Here is a 23,316-nt window from a genome sequence, read left to right as displayed (position 1 = left end):
CAGCACCCTAGCGGCACAATAATTGCCCACAGAACAAGAATAGACCAGAAATAACAGAATAAAAGCCCTTAGAAAAACCTGTCAGAGGAAGCCTGACAGTCTGTGAGTTGTGTAAAAATATTTGCATTATAAACATATTTGTGGGTTGTTCAAACTCCTGCTTCATATTTGTTTACCCCATGTACCATGTGAAAAATATATATATAATGAACTGCCTGTTACTTCATTGGAGGTAACCCTAATGTGTTAAAACATGTAATTTGTGTAATGAGTATGTTCAGTGGGCCTCGCTAAGTATGCATTAACTTTGTATAAATACTATAATTTTGTCACTCATATAAACAATTATAATACAGTATAATATATCAATCCACAGGTGAAAATGGTTAGAGCTTGTGAGTTGCAACTGTTTTGTTTTTACTGATATCAGGTAAAGAAACAAATGCAAATGTCTTCTTTAGTTAATGAGAAATGACTAGCGCTGAATGACCTTTTTAACCTGATGGATTCATACTGTGAAGCTACAGTGTGCAGTAGGACTTACTATGTAGTAATGTAATCATGTAGCTGACATACATACGCATGTTCAACAATAGATGCACCATTATGCATACAAGAACACTTTAAATTCATTCTTGACTTATCTGGTGATGCTGATGGAATCCTGCCAGTCAAGTATATCGCTAATTAAATGTACCTCCTGTAAATGAAGATGCGGATCTTGCAATTGAGAAATGTTTCAATTTAAGTAATGCATTTATTTAGTTCAATTATCTGTAAAGGTAATACATTTGCATTCAGTCTCTGAGGATACTCATTAGAAAACAATGAAGGCTATGAAAAGTGAGAAAGTCAAAAGAGAATAGTGGGTTGGATGGAAGGAATGTTACAGTGCTGGTTAGGGCTGTCCCACTCAGTCGACTGGTCAATTTTTTGGTCGATATGCTCTTGCTAAGATTTTTTTAAAGTTGAGCAGCCATATGGCAGTGTGAGATCTGATTCCCGCTTGTGTCACCATTGCTGAATTAAAGAAATGTTCTCCAGAAATTATAGATTATATTACTTAAGAACAATAAAGCAACAAAAAATATATATTATATAAAAAAAAAAGGTGTTACTGTTTTTCCTTTTGTTATTCTCTGTTTTGTTTAGTTTTTTGCACATGGCACATACACATGATTGTAGCTGTTAGCCTAACTACAAACTCTACCATACTTTGTCTACAGTTAGTGTTATTAATCCTGTAGACAAAATGGCAAAGAAATATGTGGTATGGAAGCATTTCATCAAAGTACCGGGTGACTCAAAACATTAAGCTTATTATTAGTAATAGCTAATTTCATAGCGGCTGAATCTGGGATGTCCAGCAGCTACATTGAGTCAGATCGGGAAAATGTTTGTACATTTATGTTTGTCTAGTTTTTAATCACCCTTATTACGTATATGCATTTATTTCATATTATTTCTTTAAAAAGTGAGGTACATCACACAAAATGGTTTGATGAAAAACATTGTGACATTTATAGGAAAGAAAAAAAAAACGTTTCAAATTTTGATAAGTCGATTTTCAGAAGTGTTCAGTAGAGGTTTTGGTCGAGCAAAGACAATCTTAGTCGGGAACAGCCCCAGTGCTGGTATTGTAATGCACGTGTCAACCATCTAACACCAGCCAAGTGCAAGAACTGCTGTTTAAGGTATATTTAACTTAACCCTCAGCATTGAAAGCCTAAGCCTACCTTTACTCACTTGGAGTTACGTACATGGCAAAAGCTAACCATACATAAACCAAATTAAGTAATCATGTCATGTTTGTATAAACAACAAACAGATGTGAAAGACATGCAAAGTTAATAACACTACGAGTTTATTCGTCTGGATGGTGCTGTTATTTATTTACTTTGAATGATCATTTACTTTGGACAAAGGCTTTTCTGCACTTTCACCATCGCATTCAGAGGGATCTCATAAGTCACAATCTACCTGCCTGCATTGTTGAAATATTGCAAATTCACCAACATATAATTACTGCATGCCTTTGCTTCATTACACAATAGATACAGTAAATGCCCTTAATGTCACAAACTACTTCACATGCATCCTGTGACAAATATATATGAGCAGTTGTTACTGTAACATGTCTATACTCATGACTGAGAAACCATTCTCCTTATTTGCACATCAACTGCAAAGTTATGGACAGGTCTCTCATATCAATTGACACTTTAATTTCAAATCTCACCAGGCATCCAAAATGAAATGATCCAATATTCAACCCTCTTCCTACTAACAACCATCACTTATTCATCAGTAGACAAGCCCTACAGGCAGGGACCACCAGCTGGGGAGACGATAATATCTCTTTAGTTCACACCCTTTGGGTGTTTGATGCTGGCAAACTATAGCCCATGGGTTGACATTGAGACCCTGGACCGACACTGACAAGGTACAGATGATCTGCAATCATTCTTTTGCGTTACAGAACAAAAAACCTTGATCAAGGCTATTAGAATGAAATTGGAGAAGTTGAAGAGCAGAATTTGTGATTACTGATATAAACGTTTAAATAGGTCACCTTACAGTATCTGTCATGTCATAATTATTTTCCCCAGAGGATGCTTGAAATACACAAGATATCCGTCGAGATATCTTTCCAACCAACCTGGTTAACATATTGTTTTGTACTATTTTTCTTTGCTATGGCATTTGAAATATACTTGGTATGCAAGATGACAGATCATAGTTATGCAAATATGACTGTATGAAAGATTAAGACAGCAATGGCACAAGAGTATAACATTTTCCGAAATCTGATAAGGGTAGTGACTAAGCTTGTTATCACTGTCGTAGCTGTAGATACCAGTGCTGCAACCAAGTCAACTACACCGGAGAGGAGATAAACCTGGCTCTCTGAACACTGCATTGTGCTTTTCTTACCTGAAAGGCCACCGATGATGGACAGGAGGAGAAGTGGTTTCCATGGTGACCCCATACTTGTTCAGGAGGGTCCCCTTCAGTGATATTGTTAGCAGGTCTGTTTCTTCATTAAAGCTGTGTCTAGGAAAAACAAAGTAAGACTGGTTGAAAGACACCTCTGGTTCTCATATACACATTTCATATATGGTCTGATTGACAGTCCAAGAAGCAATTAAAGATGTATTAACCTGGAAGTATACTGGCACCTTGGGAAACAAGGAGAAGACCAACTACCTAGAATATATACATAGGTAAAGGCCTATACATATATCTATGTATTATGTAGCAATCTATGTATCTATCTTCCTATCCATTGTTTGTGTGCTGTGTGAAATGAATACGTATGTATCAAACTATGTATTGGTCTGTCTGTCTGTGTATTTATTTCACAATATCTAAATTGTATATCTTATTATTGTGTTTGTCTGTCTTCATGAGCGTTGTTTACTTCACTGGATACATTTAAGTGAAGCCACAGACTGCTCTAAGCAATGAGGGCTGAGGGAGCATGTCCAGATCCAGGAGGAGTCTTGCCACATTCATTATTAAAGCCACCTGCTTTCCCTTACTGACTCTCTTTCTTCCCATCCTCCCAGCCTACCTCCTCCCGCTGCACTGAACAGTTACAACCCCTCATGTCCTTCATCATCGCACAATATTAGAACAATGAGCTAAAAGCCTTTTAGAGTCTATAGTGTTTAAAGATTTACAGTTCAACTGAGTTTGACCACCAATTTTTTTTGTGCAATAGCGTGGAGGGATGCAGTTTTAGTAGTAGTTGTGCAATTCAGTCAAGACACAGAACAACATGTGTGCCACATTTTGTACTCTTAACTGTAAAAAAAAACAAAACATAATCTGCAGGCAGATGATGGAGGCATCACCATGTCTCTCTCATAATTAGTTACTTTCATGTCTTTATAATTAAAGTATACAAATAAAAAACAAATTGACAAAAGCACTTCTGAGACTAATGGAAATTAACCCATGCAACATTTGGCCCATTCAATTCCCTATTATTGCATGTTTATTCTAGTTAAAAAAATTGTATTTTGAATTAATAAGAGAGTGCTACATTCGAAAAATGAGAAATGTTGCCAACCTTGTCCACACAGAAGAGCAAGGGAGATCATTTATACACATATTTCTATAGTGTTTACCATATTTGTCAGAAACTGGCTCCATCGTGTATATTTTATAATCAGGGCCTGCAGTCTGGCTGTCTAAAGTTCATCTCACTTGACTGCTCCACATCAAGTAGAACTCTGGCAGACCTGTCAGCTCAAGCCTCAACCCTCTCATTTCTCAGCCATCTACACGCTGTGCAGATGGCTGGACAGTGGAGCCGTGATCTCAGTGATCTCAGTTTCGGACAGAGGCAATTACACTTTGAAGGCGAAGATATATAAATTACAACAGCAGCCAGTTACTGCATTCACTGTGAAGCTAAAGTACATGTATCTTTGACATTTGCTAAATTTAAATGAGCACATTCCTCAGTCTATCATCAGCATAATTAATCAAATCAGCAGTTCTCAATCGCTTTGGATCAATTCGCAAATAACAATTATAAAATGGAAATTTCAGTTTTTCATCTGTATTTGTTCATTGTTCATAGAAATTACTGTAATTTACTGTATACAAATTTGTATTTCATTTTTATGTGTACTACAGTATTGTACCGTATTGACTTATCCCAGTAAACTTTAACTTAAACTAGTGTGATAAGCTCAGTGTGATACACAATAGCATTGAACTTGACAATATTGGCATTTTTGTATAGTACAGTAAGCAGTGTCAACAAAAATATAGAACAAAAAGGAAATGTGTACACTGTAATGGCAATATTTTCTGTTCATAGTGTTGTCGATGAGTCTAGCAACATGGATCACACTTACTACAATGTGTCTTAAAATGGTTGCCTGTAAAGCAGGAGATGTATTCATTTTCAAGGTGTCTCTTTGCCTCTGCAGTGTTGCGTACTTTGGTCACACCACAAGATGTCTTGCAGGCTACATCTACTGATGCTGAAATATGAAAATTGAAAAGAGGTGGGAAGGTGACAGACACATTGTCTTTGATGTGGCTAGACATGGACTCTGACCTATCGATTCATCACCATACCTTTGGGAATTTCTCAAAGTATTCTGAGAATCTCCAAAAAGCTGCTACATATATTTGAGTGAATGAGAGGCATACAAAAATGTACCGTAATAAGATTAAGCATTCATTACTCTTATAAGCCCTACCCAGCAAGTCTCTTTGAGTTGTTCATTAATCAAACAAGCTAGATCCAAAGTAATCTCCCCCTAAGGAAAATACATTTGAGTGGTTGAGACATGAGACTAGACAAAAGCAGTGACCTCTGTGGGCCAGCAGAACATCTAAAGTCAGAAGAACAATATCCCAGGGAGGAAGTACCTATTGAAAGAGAATCAAGTTACAAATGGTCACCTGTTTAATGAAACCAGTGTAAGATCATTATTCTAGTTTAAATACTAAGGATATGAATTATTCAAATGAATTCCATATTTATACCAGAGGTTACACCAATATCTCAATCACATTTGCTATTTAGTTGATGCCCAAATAATGTACACCTGTCAAGGTCTGGTTAATATTCCGTGGTGCCTATGACAGCCATGTACTCCTACAATAAGAAAAACATAGTTATTCAGACTAGTCATTTAGCTCTGATGGGCTTTACTGTAAGCCTTCAACAGGGCTAACACAATGGGAAGTATGGAAAGTGTGTGATGAACAGTCAGATACAGAAAATCTACCTTATTTGTCTGAGGCACAACTAATCTGGCTTATTTATCTTTAACTGCCAAAAATAATTTTCCAAGCATGACGCTGTGCCTGAGTGCTACAAGCAGGCTCACACCCTAATGACAAGTATAATTCTCATAGCAATCAGTAAACCTGAGATTCTGATTATAGTCTCACCATTCACATGCTTCACCTTGGCAATGAATCTTATTAGCATGTTCTTGTGTGACAAGAGATGTTAAGTAAATCAGAGAGCCAGACCTCTATCTCTATTTTATGAGTTTTGCATGAATGAGGTAAATGTGGATAGACCATTTTAAGGTTTTTCTTCACACAACCATAAGAAATAAAGGTTTTTGTGAGACAGAATTTGTCTGTAAAACTGTCAAAAAACGTGTTCAGTGTCAGTATTATTTCTAGAGTTTCCTGAGAGATAGAAGACACTTTAACAACATGCTCTACTGTCTACCTGAAGGCCTTAGATTCCCTGGCTGTGGTATTAACTTCAGGCTAAAGCAGCAAAAGTTCACTCCACAATGAAGTCCCCTATGGCCTGATTATGCACAATGTGTAATCTGAGCTTGCAATATTGATATTTGTCTTAATAGTGAAGGTTAGACTTCGACTCCAAGTCCTCATTTGAATGCAATCATTTTAATGATGTATATTGATGCTGAATAATGAGAAGCCTTGAGGGACAGACACCATGGTGTTCTTAATGGCCCTCTTCACTGCACCAGAGTTAAATTGATTGTGGAAATTAGGATAGCAGGTCAAAAAAAATGTAGGTACTTGGAGGAAAGGAGACTATGTATTGCTTTGAGTGTTCTGACGATACAGTATCTGTTTTCAACAAATTCCTATTGAAAATAATTAAATACATTTTTCCTGGCAAGCATAATTGCTTACGCTTGGGATAATGTGTCCTAAATATGTTCTTTAGTAGAACTTCTATTGTCAAGATAACATAAAGAACTTCATTACCAATTCAACAAATGACAAAACTTGAAATAAAAAAAAGATTCCACAAGAAATGTCATTTTGGATAACTTTTGGATAAATAATGCATGCCCTATCCTTTTTGCCACCAGAAAGCAGAATGTATAACTTCCCATACTGTCTAATATGAAACAAAACAAAATGTCAGTTAAGTCCCTGTTCATTATTGCCATTAACAACAACCTGTCATTCATCTCCTTGGGAGAATGCTGACTTAGTTGGCTTTAAGCAACATACTTCAGCATGAATTCAAGTCAAGACAAATTATGCCATTTAATAACATCTGACCATCTACTGTATTTCAGGTTTGACTGCATACTACTCACTTACATTGTACTTGTTTGCAAAAAAATAAACCAATAGCAATGAAAACTAATCAGACAATCTCTAATCAATCATCAATACAACATTGTACCTTATGTACCAACATCTAGTGAACGTAATTTTAAATCTTTCATCTGTTTTTATATCTCTGAGTAAGTTCATAATAAGTTAAGTTATGTAACTTATTGTTAGATATTTGTACCTTTAGCTGGCACCATGGATTCTAGTTTGGTGGCTCTGCTACAATCTTATATCTAATCATTTTCAGAAGCATTTTTGAAAAACGATTACACTAATCCCAAAGCATCTGAAGTATCACAATTCTCTGTAATACTTCCCTGGAGTAATGCATTTTAAATTCACTGCAAAACTATACATAAATGTGAAATAGAAAGGGAATTTTTTAGATCAATGAAAGGCACAGATAAATCACAGAAGATGCTGTTTATTGATGGTGAATTATTATTCAAAATCATTAAATCAGTTTATAGGCTGTTTAGCTCTTTGAATGGAGCTATGCTGCACGCACAGAATACATTATTCCCAGTGCTGAGGGATACGCATAAACACTAATAAGGATTACACTCAATACTGCTTATCACTGTTTGACCCTAACAAAGCCTACAGTCTCTCCCTCTCTCCCCAGATTACTGTACCCGATTGTTAGGTCATGGAGTTGAATTCAAAACACATCTACAACCAGACGATGGAGGCAGTTTTAACCTGAACACTGAATCTCCATATAACATTTCAATGTTAACCCTGTAAACTGCATCTTCAGTTACATTAGTAGAGAGGGATTGTTGGTCTGGATAGATGACACCAGTGCATCCCCATACCCACCTTTTAAAACCCAACCATACATAACTTGTCCAGTAACTCCAGTCACACTTTACATCTCATTGTTCTTGTTGGATGGATGGATGGATGGATGGCAATTGGCAATGTACAGTCACAAATTGAGCAACATTTTTGTTCTGTATGAACATGGAGATAACCTTAATACAAGCACATAAACACACAGTGGTTCTTGGTGACCCCTATTTAATTGTAGTGTAGAATTACAGGCTGTTCTATATTGTAACTGCATATTAAGTACATGTTGTTCATTAATGGGCATTGCTTATTACAAAGTACTTACTTATGTTGACACTATATAACAAGGATACTGTAATGTTAAGTGTTACTTTGGTTTCTTTACAAGCAGACAACACAGAGTTTTTTCAAGGTAAATATAGCAGTTTCAGCACAGCATGCTGCCGGGGATGTTGCTTCAACAAGTCTCCCGATTCTCAATCACTGGCTCTATAGCTATTCACACCCTCACTCCAACCCAGCATGTCTGTCTCAGGTCTATTGCTGTCACTTTTCAACCCTTGCCAGCATTGATTGTCCTGATGACCTCAATCAAAAGACAATTACCAAGGTGAGGGCAGTAGGCAATTATCTTCAGCGCTGCGAGACTGAGCACACCTGTATGGTGCAAGGCAACTTTCACTATGAAATGACATGTGGAACCCGAAACCCCGGAAAAAAAACCTGTCTTGATGAAATATGTGCCTGAGATGCTTAACAGTCCTAAAGACACCGTAGGCTGATGTGAAAAGAAACTGACACTTCAAAGTCTGAAGAGGGAGGGAAGGTTTAAGGCTGCATATGCCTGTAACTGTGCCACACAGAAATGTGCAGCAAGCTCAGATGAGTTGGAAAAATAGGATTGGAAAAGTCTCTCTGCATCTATTTATTTCCTGCAATCTTGTCTTGTGAAATCATGGAAATCTGATAGATTGCTAAGAACAACTATGTCTCTCTGAGCAGCACTTCTTAAAATGGTGCTCCGTGCATGCAGCGGGGTGGTATTCTACACTTGTCCACCTCTGATTGAGATTGCTATCCTGGAACTATAACAGTTTTCAGCTGTGGGTTGATGTCTTTGCGTGTTTACCATCATATTGATGGTGTGGTAAGGTGGAAACCCCCACTGCTCCTTTTCAAGGCTTTTCCAACTTTCAAACATATTGATGAACATCTATTATTAGAGCAAGAGTAAAAACAACATGCAATTATGATTTAATCATTACCATCAAAATTCATCCTGAAATACATTTTTTGGATGGATCCCAAAACGTGTGTGCTGTGGCTAGAATTACAGTTATCAAAAAGTCAGGTCAACTACAAAGGGTCCTTTGCATGCATAACAACATGTGTAATGTGGTTTAGGTAATCATATATTGTCAACAGGCAGTGCTACTCTCCCTGACAACAGCTAAGAGATGTCCATTTTAAAGTAATACCTCTCTGACCCAAACTCATTTTATTACTTGAATCTGGAACCTATTGAGATGTGCACGATATCTAGAAAACCTCTCCAACATACATCAACTGTGTCTTAGTGAATTTGAATGCTAGAGACTTAGTATACTTTACAATGACTGGCAGATACAAAAAAAGATATCACTGCAAGGCAAATTAGTTTTTAATTATGAGCAGTTTCAGGGCCTGCCCTATTTTCCCAAATGATGTGCACTTGTCAAACAATTCCCTTGAAATGACCACAGTGTCAAGTCATTTGGATCTTGGTGCCACAGTGGAATCTAGAACGGCAATTACATTGGCCTATGCCAGACAAAGCTGCTAGGGAACACACGCACATGCTGTCAAGAGCTGGTGAGTATGTGAAAGGTAACATCAAAAAAGATTTATCTCACCCTTTCACATAGCCAGCTTCTTTTTTTTTTAAATGTACCTTGAGGCCTGCTTGTTACAGACAAGCATGAAATAAATCATTTTTGATAAGGCAGAAAATATTGAAATACATCTGAAATACACATAGTCTGAAAGCTAAATTATACTAGCAAATCTAACCAAGCAAATGTAGATTGGATGTGCCACTAGAATCTTCATCTACAGTACAGAATGTACTTTCGGATATAGTGACAAATGCCTTTAGAAATGTCTGGACGTAAATACTGTATGATGTTGTATTGTCCTAGGCCCACTGTACTGCCATGAAGGACTGAGTATAACTACTCTGAACAAGGTGGCATTTAACCATTTTCTAATAAGAAGACTAAAGAACTCAGCATGGGACTCTGGAAGCAGAGAATTTCTATCACTGCTGTCAACCTTGTGCTGAAAATAGCTACAATTACTGCATCTATCACTGAGGATGAAATGACAGAAAAATGTTACTTCCTGTCCATGCCAATCTAATGATGGTAAATGATTACCACAGAAGAACTAAGAACTGAGTCAGATGGCTGAGCGGTTAGGGAACCGGGCTAGTAATCTGAAGGTTGCCAGTTTGATTCCCGGCCGTGCCAAATACATTGTCATTTGGCACTTCACCCTACTTGCCTCGGGGGGAATGCCCCTGTACTTACTGTAAGTTGCTCTGGATAAGAGCGTCTGCTAAATGACTAAATGTAAATGTAATGTAACTAGCAAATAGTCCCATTCTTGACATAAAATCAGTGGCTATACACAACACAGATATATTTCGTATTTCCATCCGACTTTACGGGTGTGGTAACAATACAGTCATGTTGAATCACAATTATCAATTCAGTTGTCATGGCAGTACAGCAATGACATTGCTTTATCACCATCTGAAACACCACCCTTTGCAAACTGGTATAACTGCACCTTATCCATCATGGTGGCATTATAACCTCTCACCCACTCTACCCAATTCCTGGATTCACCATGTGTTTATCCCTCGTGATGAAATCCACAGATTTATCAATAATCCTTGGAATAAGTCCTCCTTTTGGAATGACTGCTTGCTGAAAGTCACACTAGCACACTGACCCACTCCTCGTATCTTGACTTGGTGATGTTGTTTTATGGATAGTACACTGTGCCTGTTTTGTTTTTTCGAGGCATACTAATACTTGCCTTTCCCGGTGGTCATTGGCGCAATCCAGTAAGGAGACTGGATACAGTTCAAACGTTTAGACTTTTTACACTTAAACAATCGAAACAAAATCAAGACAGGTATTGAGCTGTTGAATAAATGAATAACTGGTATTAATGAAACCTTATCCTGGCACCAGTATAAACTTTCTTTTGAGAGCAAAAATCTATACAATGAAAACAAGCCTGATTTGATTACTTCAAGGCACATTGGGCTTCATAACATCATGATGGTAAGAGAATACAGACTGTTTTATTGTCATTTGACTCAAGATTATGTTTACAACTGGTCCTTAGGTACTGTAAACTACACCTGAAAACAATATTACACCATCATTGTTTTAGAAACTGAAACTAAGTTGTAATACTGTACCTGGAGGGATGGTGTTGGAGATTTGAATAAAATGAAACATTAAAGCAATATTTTTAGATCAATGAACGGAGGGTCTAATGCTTTTTAACTCTAGACCCGACCATAACCACATAAGTGGAAAATCTGAATACAACACAAACATAAATCTAACCACAAAAGTGGGATCAGTCCTGCTTCGTAATGCATTTTAAACATGTAGCTGTTGACAGTTTTTCTTTTGAAAACACTGACTGAACACTGAAGTTGTTGTTCCAGTGTTCCTTAAAGAGGAAATACCTTTCCTGATTCGCAAATCATGTTGTCCTCAGATAAGATCAAATCAGTAGAAGCAGCCAAAATGGAGAGGCTTAGAAGAAGTGGCCTAAACTAAACTTTAATTATCTCCAGCGCACCCCCCCCCCCACCCCCCCCCAACCTAATGCCTTGTCAACTATCAATGATATGGTGAAGAGTTCAAGGCCTGTTTTAGCCAAGACTACCCTGACTCCATTGCTATTGATTGGGCAATGGATATGAGAATGCAGTCATGGCACAGCACAGGGATATTGATTTAAGTTCAAGCTGCCAACAAAATGATGAAAAACATTGGGGCTTTGGACCTGTTTTTGACAGGACATTTGTATTACTTATAATATAAGTTATCATGTCATGGCCTATTGCTCTGAACATAATGACACTTGATCACTGAAATGCCATCAAAACAGCTGTTCTATGTAATGAGTGAAACTGTTCAATTTCAGGTAATGTTCCTACAGCTACGTGTTATCAGTAAACTCATTTCCTTTAATATAAGATTTTTCAGACATACTTTTCTGCATGGTAAAATACATTTAAACAGACAATAGATCCATACTCTGATTTCTGGTCCAATATAGCTATTGGATTACAACATGCCCTTTCTAATGGTGGTCTGAAATGAGTTTACATTGATGAGAAAGCTCCTATTACAAGCAGAATGTGAACGTTGGTGATAGATTCCTCCAGCAGTAGCAGCAACAACAGTGTCTGTCCTGCCATCTTATTTATGTATCCCCTTTCTCTGAGGAATAAGAAACACAGCAGCTGGTATAAACTAAAGGATAACTGGAGCTGTTAACCTCCACATACTGTAGAGGCCCCTTTCCAGCCTTCACAAAAAAAGTGTATGTGGCCACTAAAGTGAGACGATATACCAATACGAAAAATAGAACACTGTTAGATGCAGGAATGTTTCGATGGTATAATAAAAGCCTGAAAGATAGATGATGAGAGAATACATATCCAAAGTTTAATAGTTTGGGTGGCATGTTGACATTTTACTGTTGATGGCGGACCAACAGTAATGACTAAATGACTAAATGTAACAGTAATTTGATCAAATAAGTTATCCACAGACTCACTCAGTGACATTTGTATCTGCAAGTAATAAAAATCCTCATGGCTTGAATATAGAATATAAAAACAGATAGAAACAGATAGAAAAGAAACATCAACATCTGAGAAATGTATGCACAGGTACTTGATTTGGCAACATAGAATCAATGGGGAAATGACTGGCAAATGATAAGACGTTCCGTTCTCGAAGCATTCAACCAGCCTTGCACAGCACAGAAATTGTTAAAAAAAAGGCTGACATTTCTGGGACAGGTGGATAAGTACAACCTGCAGTGAAGGGTGTCACACATGTTTGGTTGCTAAAAGGATTAGGGAGCCCAAGAAGACTATGAGAACCTTTAAAGCCGTTTCATTTCTTATTTTTTCAGACATATACTTTGAGGCCAGAGTAACACATCAGAGTATTTGATTTGCTTTTATGAATCAGTGAGTTCTGTGTTACATACAAAAGGTTTGCATAAATCAACAATACACCGTGAGATCCATCTGTCCAGTGTATATCTACTTGATATTCTATGGAACAACTGCTTTTGTGAAAGTGTGAATGCATTATTTGAAAGCATTTAGAAACCACACATGCAGTTATTATTCCTCTAAAAACAAACTGCTGTATTTCTTTCCAATAAAAGAAATTGACAAGCAGCTGTAGTCAAAGACAAGTTAGAACATAATCCACTATACATTGGCAGTACATTGTTGATATACCTCATGCATTTCTGTACTGAGACTGACTCTGTTGTGTTTAAACATCGTAGTGCGTCAACGGTTTTAAATAGCACACCGTTCTGCATGCTACTGTACTGAAGCAATAAAGCAAAAACAAAAAAACAACCTCCTGTTGCTAGTGAACAGCACTGATAAATGAACTGTGTAATTTCAGCCATCCTCTGTTGATTTATTCAATACTTGATTGCATGCCATTATTAGCAAACTACGCTTCTATTCTATTTGTGGTTACATAAAACTAGAAACCCATAAGAAACACCTTGAACACATCCAACTGCAGCACGAACCCTGCAGCACACTCTCCCCTCAGTGTTCACCCTGTGAAGGTGAGCCGGTTTCTGCCGGACACTCAACTACTGCTCCTTTCATAGGAAACAATAGGACACGCGTTTTATGCACCGAACAAGGGTGCTCAAAATGAGCTCAGTTGAAATGGAACTTTAATGACTATGTGATCTGGCATATGAGGAGGCGGGCCAAGAGCCCATTCTTAGATCTCTTGAGCTAAAGTCAGCACAATTAACACATCCACTCACATACGAATCATCAACTGCTGCTGACAGTAGAAAGGATTTTCTGGATGGCCCACGCTCAGTGGATGTGAATGGCACATGCCTTTTCAGGCTAATATGCTATATTAATGACAGCCATGGCAATGTATGAGATCTAGGTGTCTCATAGTGTTATGAATTTAATTCCATATGATGCCATAGCTGACAAGCAACATCCCATCCTAAGAGATATAACAGGACACGTCTATGACATTATTGTTTTCTTTATCTTTTATTCTAAACGTGTTAATAGACTACATAAATGCATAGCTTCTCTATGGTACTACGTACAGTGTGTGGTTGGTACTTAGCAGTTAAAAAACAAGTGCAAAAACAAGTGACCTGAGTGACTCTGAGTAGAGTGTAAACATTTTGCCAAGCACTAAGTACTCGAGGAACAGATGCCCTCCAGGGCTTTTCACACACAACGAAAAGATTTACAGAAAATGGTGAGACAAATACATTAAATATCCAGCCAACGGCATTCTTGTGGGTAAAAACATATTGTTGAGTACAGAGGTTAGGATTGAGGTTAGGAAAAAGGCATGAGAGTCATGCAAGCGGGCCACAAACAGGCAACAGTACAACTGGGGTGTGCAGAACAGCAGAACTCGTACTACCTTGTCATGGGCTTTAGGGTATTACTGCAGCAGAAAGCCACACTCCTTTAACTGTTAAACCAGAGAAGAAGCAGTGTGCACGACAGTCACTAACACTGGCCAACTGAGAGCAAAATACGTACACATAAGCACCTGGTCTGTCAATTCCCAGATCCTTTTGCATCCCACTGATGGTCAGGACCCATCTTGCCTGGTGTTAATAACTACCTATTGTCAGTGATTCAGGATGGTGGCAAGGGTGTATTGGTAAGGGTGTTTTTTCCATACAAGGGTTTTCTCCCATGGATGGAAATAACATAGCATTGCAGTGCCATGCATTTTAGAGAAAGGCCAGTTCTATTATTCTACAGTTCTATTAGACTACATATTTTAAATCCCTGTCTAACTAAATTGGCAAAAATAACAATATGACATAAAATGCTAAGAGAATAAATAAACATCTAAAGAGCAGCAAAAACTAAAACACTAGGCTTGCTTAGCGTCTTGTAAACTAGCAGGATAAGTGGAGCTATATCACTAGTTCTTTGATTGTTCATTACCTAACATTGTATGACATAGAGGCAACTGAAGTGTGACAAATACAGTTAGTGGAGGTGAAACTGCAAGTTGACAAGAGGAAACTATTAGATGGATGGTCAAGTAAAAGACTTAACCTTAAACATGATGTTACCTGACTTGAATCAAAGAGGGCACGTTGTCATGGTTACACTCAAATTGTGGTTTCTGCCCAAGCTTACTTGTGGATCAGGGGACTATGTTTTGTAGGCTACAGTGTGTATTTTAAGAATTGTATCTTCAAAACTGTGTTGTTTCATTAAGCCATTGACAATTGGGAGACATTCAACAAATGTCTCGTAATTTTTTTTTCTTAATTGTGTATATTATGGATATTGCTAAATACACCACATAAAGGCATGATGTGGACTACAATACAAGTATATTCGAAGCAATGGATATTCATTTAGTCATCCCAGAGGGGAGGAACTTATGAAAAAGACCTTACCCGTAGCTTTCCCTTCGTTATGTTTGGAAAAAATCTAAATTTCGTAAGGCTGCACATGCAGCAACAGACAACCCAAAGTGGACTGTTGCATGCTTTCAAGCTGCAACAGCAGACGAATGTGTACAGACACCTCGGTTTTGACCACTAAAGAGAGTGAGAGCAGACAGAGAGTGAAGCCCAGCAGTTCCCTCCCAGCCTGCGGCCCAAGTCACTGGAGAGAAGCAGAGAAAACCTCCTGGGTCTTCATTTAGTGAGTTCCTCATTATCAACAGCAGTGCTCTGTGAGGACTACTTTCAGTAAGATGTGTTTGGTTGTGTATTTCATTATACTAGAAAAGCAGCCCCCTGTAATTACACACGTTAGTTCTACAGCTTTGTGTCTGAGGCAAAGCATTTTGTCAAGATGGTCTGATTTTCTTGTTCACTAAGAATTCTCTGTGTTTGTCATGGTGTAATGTTCAGGAACCATCCATTATACCTTACCTCTAGCCATTTTCTCACCTGTGGCCAAGTTCTGTGGGTGTTACTAATATGGTTTAGGGGAAAAGCCTCCAGCATCCATTGTCAACTCGATGAAGGTATAATATAGAATATAGCGTCTGACAACCCAAAAAGTAAGCATATTTGTTTTTGACAGGGTTATTCTGTCAGCAGTACTACTGTAAGTGATTGAGAATACAATTTGCAAAATGTACTTATGTAATTAGACATGCTTTTCAGGAGGTTAAGAAGCAGTATTCATAAGCTTGGTAAGAGGCTTATTTATAAGCACAATTACACTCGATTCATAAGCATGTGCCACTAATGAATGCACTTTCAAATTTGACAATCACCTAGCTACTGATTCAGGATAAGGGATAATCTTTTCTTTAAAATCAACTGTGGTAACTATTAGAAGATTATAATATGGCCAATCAATTATTTGTGATTCTCTTGCATGACTTGTAATCAGCACAGGTCTTGGCCATGAGTGCATGATGTACATAACACCAGACAGAGCACAGACCATACTGTCATGTAGTACATGACTGGGCAACATACTTGCATTAATTAATTATTTAACTGGTTAAAATTGTGTTCAGCAAAGGAAGGAAAACATAAAAGCAATGAATTTTCCCTTAAAGTAAATGAAAGAATAGGTCCTGGATATATTGCATCTTTTCACTTGGTGCACATTTCAGAAAGGCTTTGTGTGCTATCAGTAGGATGCATACAGCCCTGAACCCTACATATGGCTCCATTTGACTTCACTAGTCCTCTATGGCTCCAGTCATTGCACCTTCATCTCCCTGATCTTTACAGAGCCTGAGCTTGAAAATAAAACATAAAAAAGAATGGTTCTTTATCACAGCCCTTGTAGATAAGGCTCTTGCACTGTCTGTCACGTGAAATCAGGAGCTGTCTCTTCAAAAACATTCAATTCGCAGACTACTTACAATCACAATCATTTCCCCTGCCTCAATTTAACCTCACAGGCTATATGCTTATGTTATAGTAACAACCAAGACAAAACTGTTTATAAACCATGGACACAATAATAATAATTTCTTGAATATTTGTTATTCCCAAAGAAGCTTGTTAAGCGGTAGTTCAAATGAATTAAGGTTCTCTTCATATGGACTTAATCTTCTATCAATCAGAGCATTCAAAAACAGTTCATACAGTACGTTCAAACCACTGAAGAAAAAGATGAATCATAGTTCTCAGTTTTCTAAACAACCCTGTTCTCTGTGACATTACACCTCTAAACAGGCATACAGTGTAAGAATGTATATTGCACATAAATGGTACTCCAGCATTGTCACCCTGCTGAAATGACATGAGAGATGTATATATAAATATACACCAGCAACACAATAACCATCAGGAAAATTACTGCAGACACTTTATATTTTTATAATCTTGCACGTTAAGGAACTGTACTTTACATTGTTTAAAGATGGTTGGTGAATTACAAGGCAAACACTACTTTGAAATATTTTAATTCAACATATGTTGAATTTCTCTCATAGTTTCTGAATTTAAAAAAATGCAAGAACAACAAAAAAAGAACAGAGCTCTTTTCTTACACAAGTTTCTGCTAGAAACCAAAATTAAATCAGCACAACTCCACAGAAATGGTGGAAAAATGAAGAGTAAGACATTTTGTCAGCTAGGCATGGGCCTACTGTTAAGTGACAACATCACATTGACTTAAATGTGTCTGTTTGATTCATTGTACATCAAATCACAGTCATACACAACAGTGACAGGTGGGAGAATTCTAAATTAAGTCAATCTTTCCAATGCAGACGCTTACAAGCAATTATATAAATTAACTTGTCAGATGGTTCCGCAGGGATGTTTGTCTTCCCACACAGTCTCAGAAAGACTGTGGGTTTCCATTCCAAATAAAGCAAAACAATAAGACTGCCTTGAGGCTTCACAGGGTGGCATATAGAGATTTTGTTCTTGTCAAGCCCACTATATCTCACAAAATGAAGTTGTTTAATTTAACAAATAAGTGGCATCTTTCATGTACCATGAATGGCTATGAGCATACATGTTGTCAGTCATTGATGTCCTGAGTGACCAGGGCTTTATCAAATAGAGCTCCTCTCCTCTGGAGCAGACTTCCTGTTTCAATCAGGGAGGCTGACAGTCTTGGCGTTTAAGCTTAGGTTACAGTAAAAAATCTCAATTCTATTGTTGAACCACTGCCCTAGATCATAACCGGTGGGGATTTCACCCCTACTAACACTGTGACCATTGTCTGCTCCTCAACAGTCTCTGACCATACCCCCCCCTACACACACACACACACACACACACACACACACACACACACACACACACACACACACACACACTCCACATCTCTGGTGTGGGTGGCTGAGCTGTCAACATCTGTCAGGTTGCTGGTTTGCGAATATTTAGACCGAGACGACAACGTGGACATTGGTCTCTAATGCCCTCTGATAGACCATGCAGAACTCCTGGTTCTTACCTGACTGTCTTCTGGTTTTTGATCCCGTGCTTGTCAACCCTGTACTGACCACTCCTTAACTGACAAGCATCCATGCAGGACACTGCTAATGCTTTACAAATTCAAAACTCAGAATGTCTGTGACTTCACAATCAAGTATTTTGTTAATTTGTACTTTTTATTTATTCTTACTCCATAATGGTCTCCAGCTTATGGTCTATACCTCTCTGCATCGCCAACCATCTCTGGAGGAGGGTACCCCTTACTGAATTGCTCCTCCCAAGGTTTCTCCCCAGTTTACTCTATGAAGGTTTTTTCAATTTTTCCTTTTTTTGGTTGGTTATACATGCTGGTCTGTGGGCATTGGAGGCCTATGTGGCATTGCTTGTCTAAAGGGGCTCTACAAATTGAGTTTGATTTTGTTTGTTAGCATGTTTATAATGAGCTCAACACCACTGACTCTTTACACATTTTCATTATGGTATCATGAAATCTTACATAGGGTACATCCACGGCCACATTCGCTTTGTTAGTCTCAGATCTGTCAGTGAAGCTCCCTTGGGTCCCATTATCTTACCTTGGTGAGACACTATTTCTATCAACAGCGCCGTCTTCACCCCCACCCCCACACTCCCTGTATACCAAGCATACTCTTCTTACTGTAAAGACACTGTTGCCCAAGTTTCCCACAGGCTGGCCAGTACCATAAACTGAAGTTGTCACTTTAAGTTCAATTTAACTACTAGCCAGTGTCAATAATAATTTCAGTGAGGGGAAAATTACATGGGAGTATCTTCCAAATATAAAGCCAAACATTGAGGGTATTTGTTCAGTTTGACACATACATGTTGAATATATTAATCTAAATATGGTATGTACATAATAGAGTATATATCTTAACAATACCGGTTAGGTATTCAGATTATAGCTATTCTTTGATCATCAGAGAGAACATGTCTGTGCTATACAAATTAGCTGAATGAACTACTGATAATTCTTTAAATGTAAATTCAATTTGATCAATACAGAAATGTGTAAGACCACAGTGTGTGTGTGTTTGTGTGTGCGTGTGTGTGTGATAATACGCCAGATGGAGAGACGTGACTCTTGATTTTGAAATGTGCTCTGTGGTTATGTGCTTGCAAGATGACTTTCTAGCTGTGAGAAGTGAATATCATAGAACTGTCCATTTCTGAATCAAGTGACTGCTTCATACATCGCAATTCCTTTCACTGTGTTAAATTAAGACACTGCTGGAAGAGCATCGTAGATGTGTAGCAACCAAACTGTTCTACTTATTCATCAATCAATCACTTGATCGCTTGCCAACTGGAGCAGCAATCTATTTATGAAGTCAACTTTAGAATCAACAGAAAACTGTTATTTCAATGTGCCTAGTTTAGGTCCAGTGTGATCACCTCAGTGATTGTCATGAGCAAAGGTGTGTTCAACCTTTGTGGTACTGTGCAAAAAGTGTGTTACTAATTGTAATGTAATCTTTCAATCAATTATTTCTCCAAAACAAACAAACAAACAAACATTACAATTCAATATTGAAGATACATAGGCAAACCATTTTCAAACTGGGCTACAATGTTCTGCATGAGCTACATTTATTAATCAAATAAACCTATATAAAGTAAACTCGCATTGAAATGATGACAATCCAGGAGTAGTCCTAGTACATTAGGTACATGATACAAGCCAACTGTCGTCAGTGTCACCTATTCTTGGAAGTATCATGGATGATTACAAATCACTACAAGTATTGAACTGTAAAGCTTAACCAAGTTCAAGAGCATGCATTGAGCTTACAAGAATAAGATAATAAACATTTCTCTGAACTCCAGTATATTTCTTGCTTTGCAAATGTAACCCAAGTCATGCTAAGAAAAGCCAGGATCTCCACCACACCTGCCCATGGATAAATTAAAACTCCCCAAAGGATGAATTGCTCTAGCAAAGCAAAATGTACAGTCCATACAACAGGGGAATTAGGATACCATACATTATCCATGTAGAGTCAGATGGCTGAGTGGTGAGGGAGTCGGGCTAGTAATCAGAAGGTTGCCGGATTGATTCCCCACCATGCCAAATGACGTTGTGTCCTTGGGCAAGGCACTTAACCCTACTTGCTTCTGGGGGAATGTCGCTGTACTTACTGTAAGTCGCTATGGATAAGAGCGTCTGCTAAATGTAATGTAAATGTAGAACCAATTAGTGAAAAAACCCAGTTCAGAGACATACTGGGTCAATTTAAATACACCATCTCGTTGAAGGCTATTCCATATCTGACTTTGGCTACCTACTAGCCAAAATGCTACAGTATAGTTGGATGCTTATAATTGCATAGGCTGCCCCTAATCCAGGAAGCAATTGACGTTACTTCAGTCTTTGAGGTATCCAAGTGTCAACCCTGAAGCTTGAGTTAAACTTGAGTTGACTTAATTTAAAAAAATGTCATTACTTTTTGTCATAAAACATAAGCTATGAGTACAGCACTTCATATCCACAGACAGTGTCTCTTTTTTGTGTGTGTGATAATTGAGAGGACATTCTGAAGTCAAACTGTAACACAATGTTAGTTTGTATGGTGTTTATATTCTTATGTACAGTAGTCAATGCTAGTAGTTTTGATTCCCTTTGAGTTCCTGGATTATTGAGCGCAATAACAGTGATTTACCACTCTAGGGTGATCGTCTGCCACAAGGTTGATAGTCTCATTGATACAGCTCCAAATGTCACTAGTTTCCCCCGGAAAAAAAGAAGAAAGAAACTACCGAAAACTCAATACTCACGGCCAAATGCTGGGACCAGAAGGATTGTTCTGACGTTACTGTATTTTCGCCTCTCCAGAAACGAATTGAAATCTCGGTCGCCGGAATTGTAAACCTGATTCCAAAGAGCGTGCTTCTAAATGGTAAAACGACATGAATGATACATCCTATCCTTCTTGATGAAATCTAAAGTAGAATTCCTCAGCGTTCACTTTTCTTGGGGCACTTCACCTTTCCCAATACTTAAGAAAACCTTTCAGCCACTGTCGAGTGCCGTCAGGAGGGAAGCAGGCAAGCAATCTGGTTCACAGCACAGTTGTCTCCCTCAGTTGTGCCGCGTGTGCCCTGTTCATGAGCTTATAGTCGTAGCTCCCGTTGTAGCTCCCATCCTACCCTCTCTCTCTCGCTCTCTCTCTCCCTCTCTCCATCTCTCTCTTTCGATGTAGTTTACAGTAGCGTCCATTACTAGACACATTTTAACTGTTATAGTTTACCTTGTAGGCCTACCCTACAGCACATCGATTTGAATATTGGAATCCAAATGTGTCAGATGTAGGCTACTTATTGTGTCAAACGACAATTACCCAGCTCCCATGCAGTTTAATCTTTAAGCATATATAAATAACACTGAAAAATATTGAAAATATATTTATTTTCATATCTATTTGTTCTGTAAAATGCATATTAACTTTTTATGAGAAATTTAAATGGATGTGCATTTTTACATGTATTTAACTATGGTGCCATTGGGAACATGTAGTGCTTTCATTCCCCCTAAAGTCATGTAGTTCCAGTTTTTTGGCATCCTAATAATTCTGCATTCACCTTAGTTTCCATATGGATGGCAAATATATATTACTGTAATATCACTACTCAGCTTGGTCTTTATGGTGTAAAGACCTTTACACACAAAGTCAAGGAGTGACCAACTGAGACTCAGGGTCACTGTACTGTTCATCAGTGTCAGTTCTCTCGCAAACCTTGTGAATAAACCCTGTGGAATGAGTAAACGAACTCAATCTGGGACATTAAGTCACCAGAGACTAGCCTACATTTATTTATTGTCCCCCAAAAATAATGAAAGATGAGACAAAGGGAAAATCCATCCAATTAGGTTCTCATAATTAAGCTATAGAGCAGAAGTGGAATTTATTTATATTATTTTCTTCCGTGAACTGAATCCTATAAGTTTACTGTCTTCTATTTACAAGGGGATGTGATGTGTTTGCTGTGCATCTCCAATAGGGGTGCTATAGAAGAGCGTAATTTTTTCAGTATTATTTTTTCTGTTCAGAAATGGTGAACACTGTAATGTGCACAGGTGAATTACTTTTAAATGGCATAAAGAGATATTCAATTAGTAATCATTACTACAGAGTCATGTCTCAGTTCCCACCTTGTATCAAAGAGACATTTCATTTATTTCAAGTTAATTAATACACACAGTGCATTAAGTGGTAGTTTGATACCATAATACCCATAATAACCATAGACCAATTATACCATGACCAGATCAGGGAATCTTTAAAATTCTAGAACTACAATTCTATGACTAAAATGTGTAGAATAATTTATTTGTATCATTCACCATAATGTGAGAACAAAAGGATCACATATTTCCAAATTATCTTCCTGATAACACATTTGTGTCAAAAAGTATTTTTGAAAGCTTAACTAGGGTTCATTTTATCACAATGATATCTGAGTATAGATCTTTGTTCCACATATCAATTACATTGTTCATCTTTCCTACCACTGCTGTAAGATTTTCAATGGTAACACTGAGCTAACAGCCTATCTCTTTTCACATCATTAATTAACCATCTCTTTTGTCTCTGTTCTCTTCCTCTGCATATACCGAACAGACTGCTCTTATCTCCTCTTCAAAGCTGTCTATATGAAAACTGTCATTTTAAGACCTCTTTTGTGGGTCTGGGTAATATA

General features: G+C 37.8%; 1 protein-coding gene across 1 annotated transcript in view; it reads right to left on the bottom strand.

The window, feature by feature from the left end:
- The window catches only part of cntn5 (contactin 5), a 66,434-nt gene extending 44,752 nt beyond the window's left edge, over positions 1-21,682 (bottom strand). The window contains exons 1-2 of the mRNA XM_084674375.1: positions 21,394-21,682; positions 2,935-3,054 (exon numbers count right to left, since the gene is read on the bottom strand). Of these exons, the coding sequence (XP_084530501.1) occupies positions 2,935-2,989 (55 nt within the window). The 5' untranslated portion in view covers positions 2,990-3,054; positions 21,394-21,682. The remainder of the gene's footprint in view (positions 1-2,934; positions 3,055-21,393) is intronic.
- Between the last annotated feature and the right edge of the window lie 1,634 nt (positions 21,683-23,316).

This window comes from Hypomesus nipponensis, chromosome 15 (assembly GCF_054491055.1).
Source record: "Hypomesus nipponensis isolate SF chromosome 15, ASM5449105v1, whole genome shotgun sequence".
In the NCBI taxonomy this organism is placed as follows: domain Eukaryota; kingdom Metazoa; phylum Chordata; class Actinopteri; order Osmeriformes; family Osmeridae; genus Hypomesus; species Hypomesus nipponensis.
This window is presented reverse-complemented; position numbering and strand designations above follow the sequence as displayed.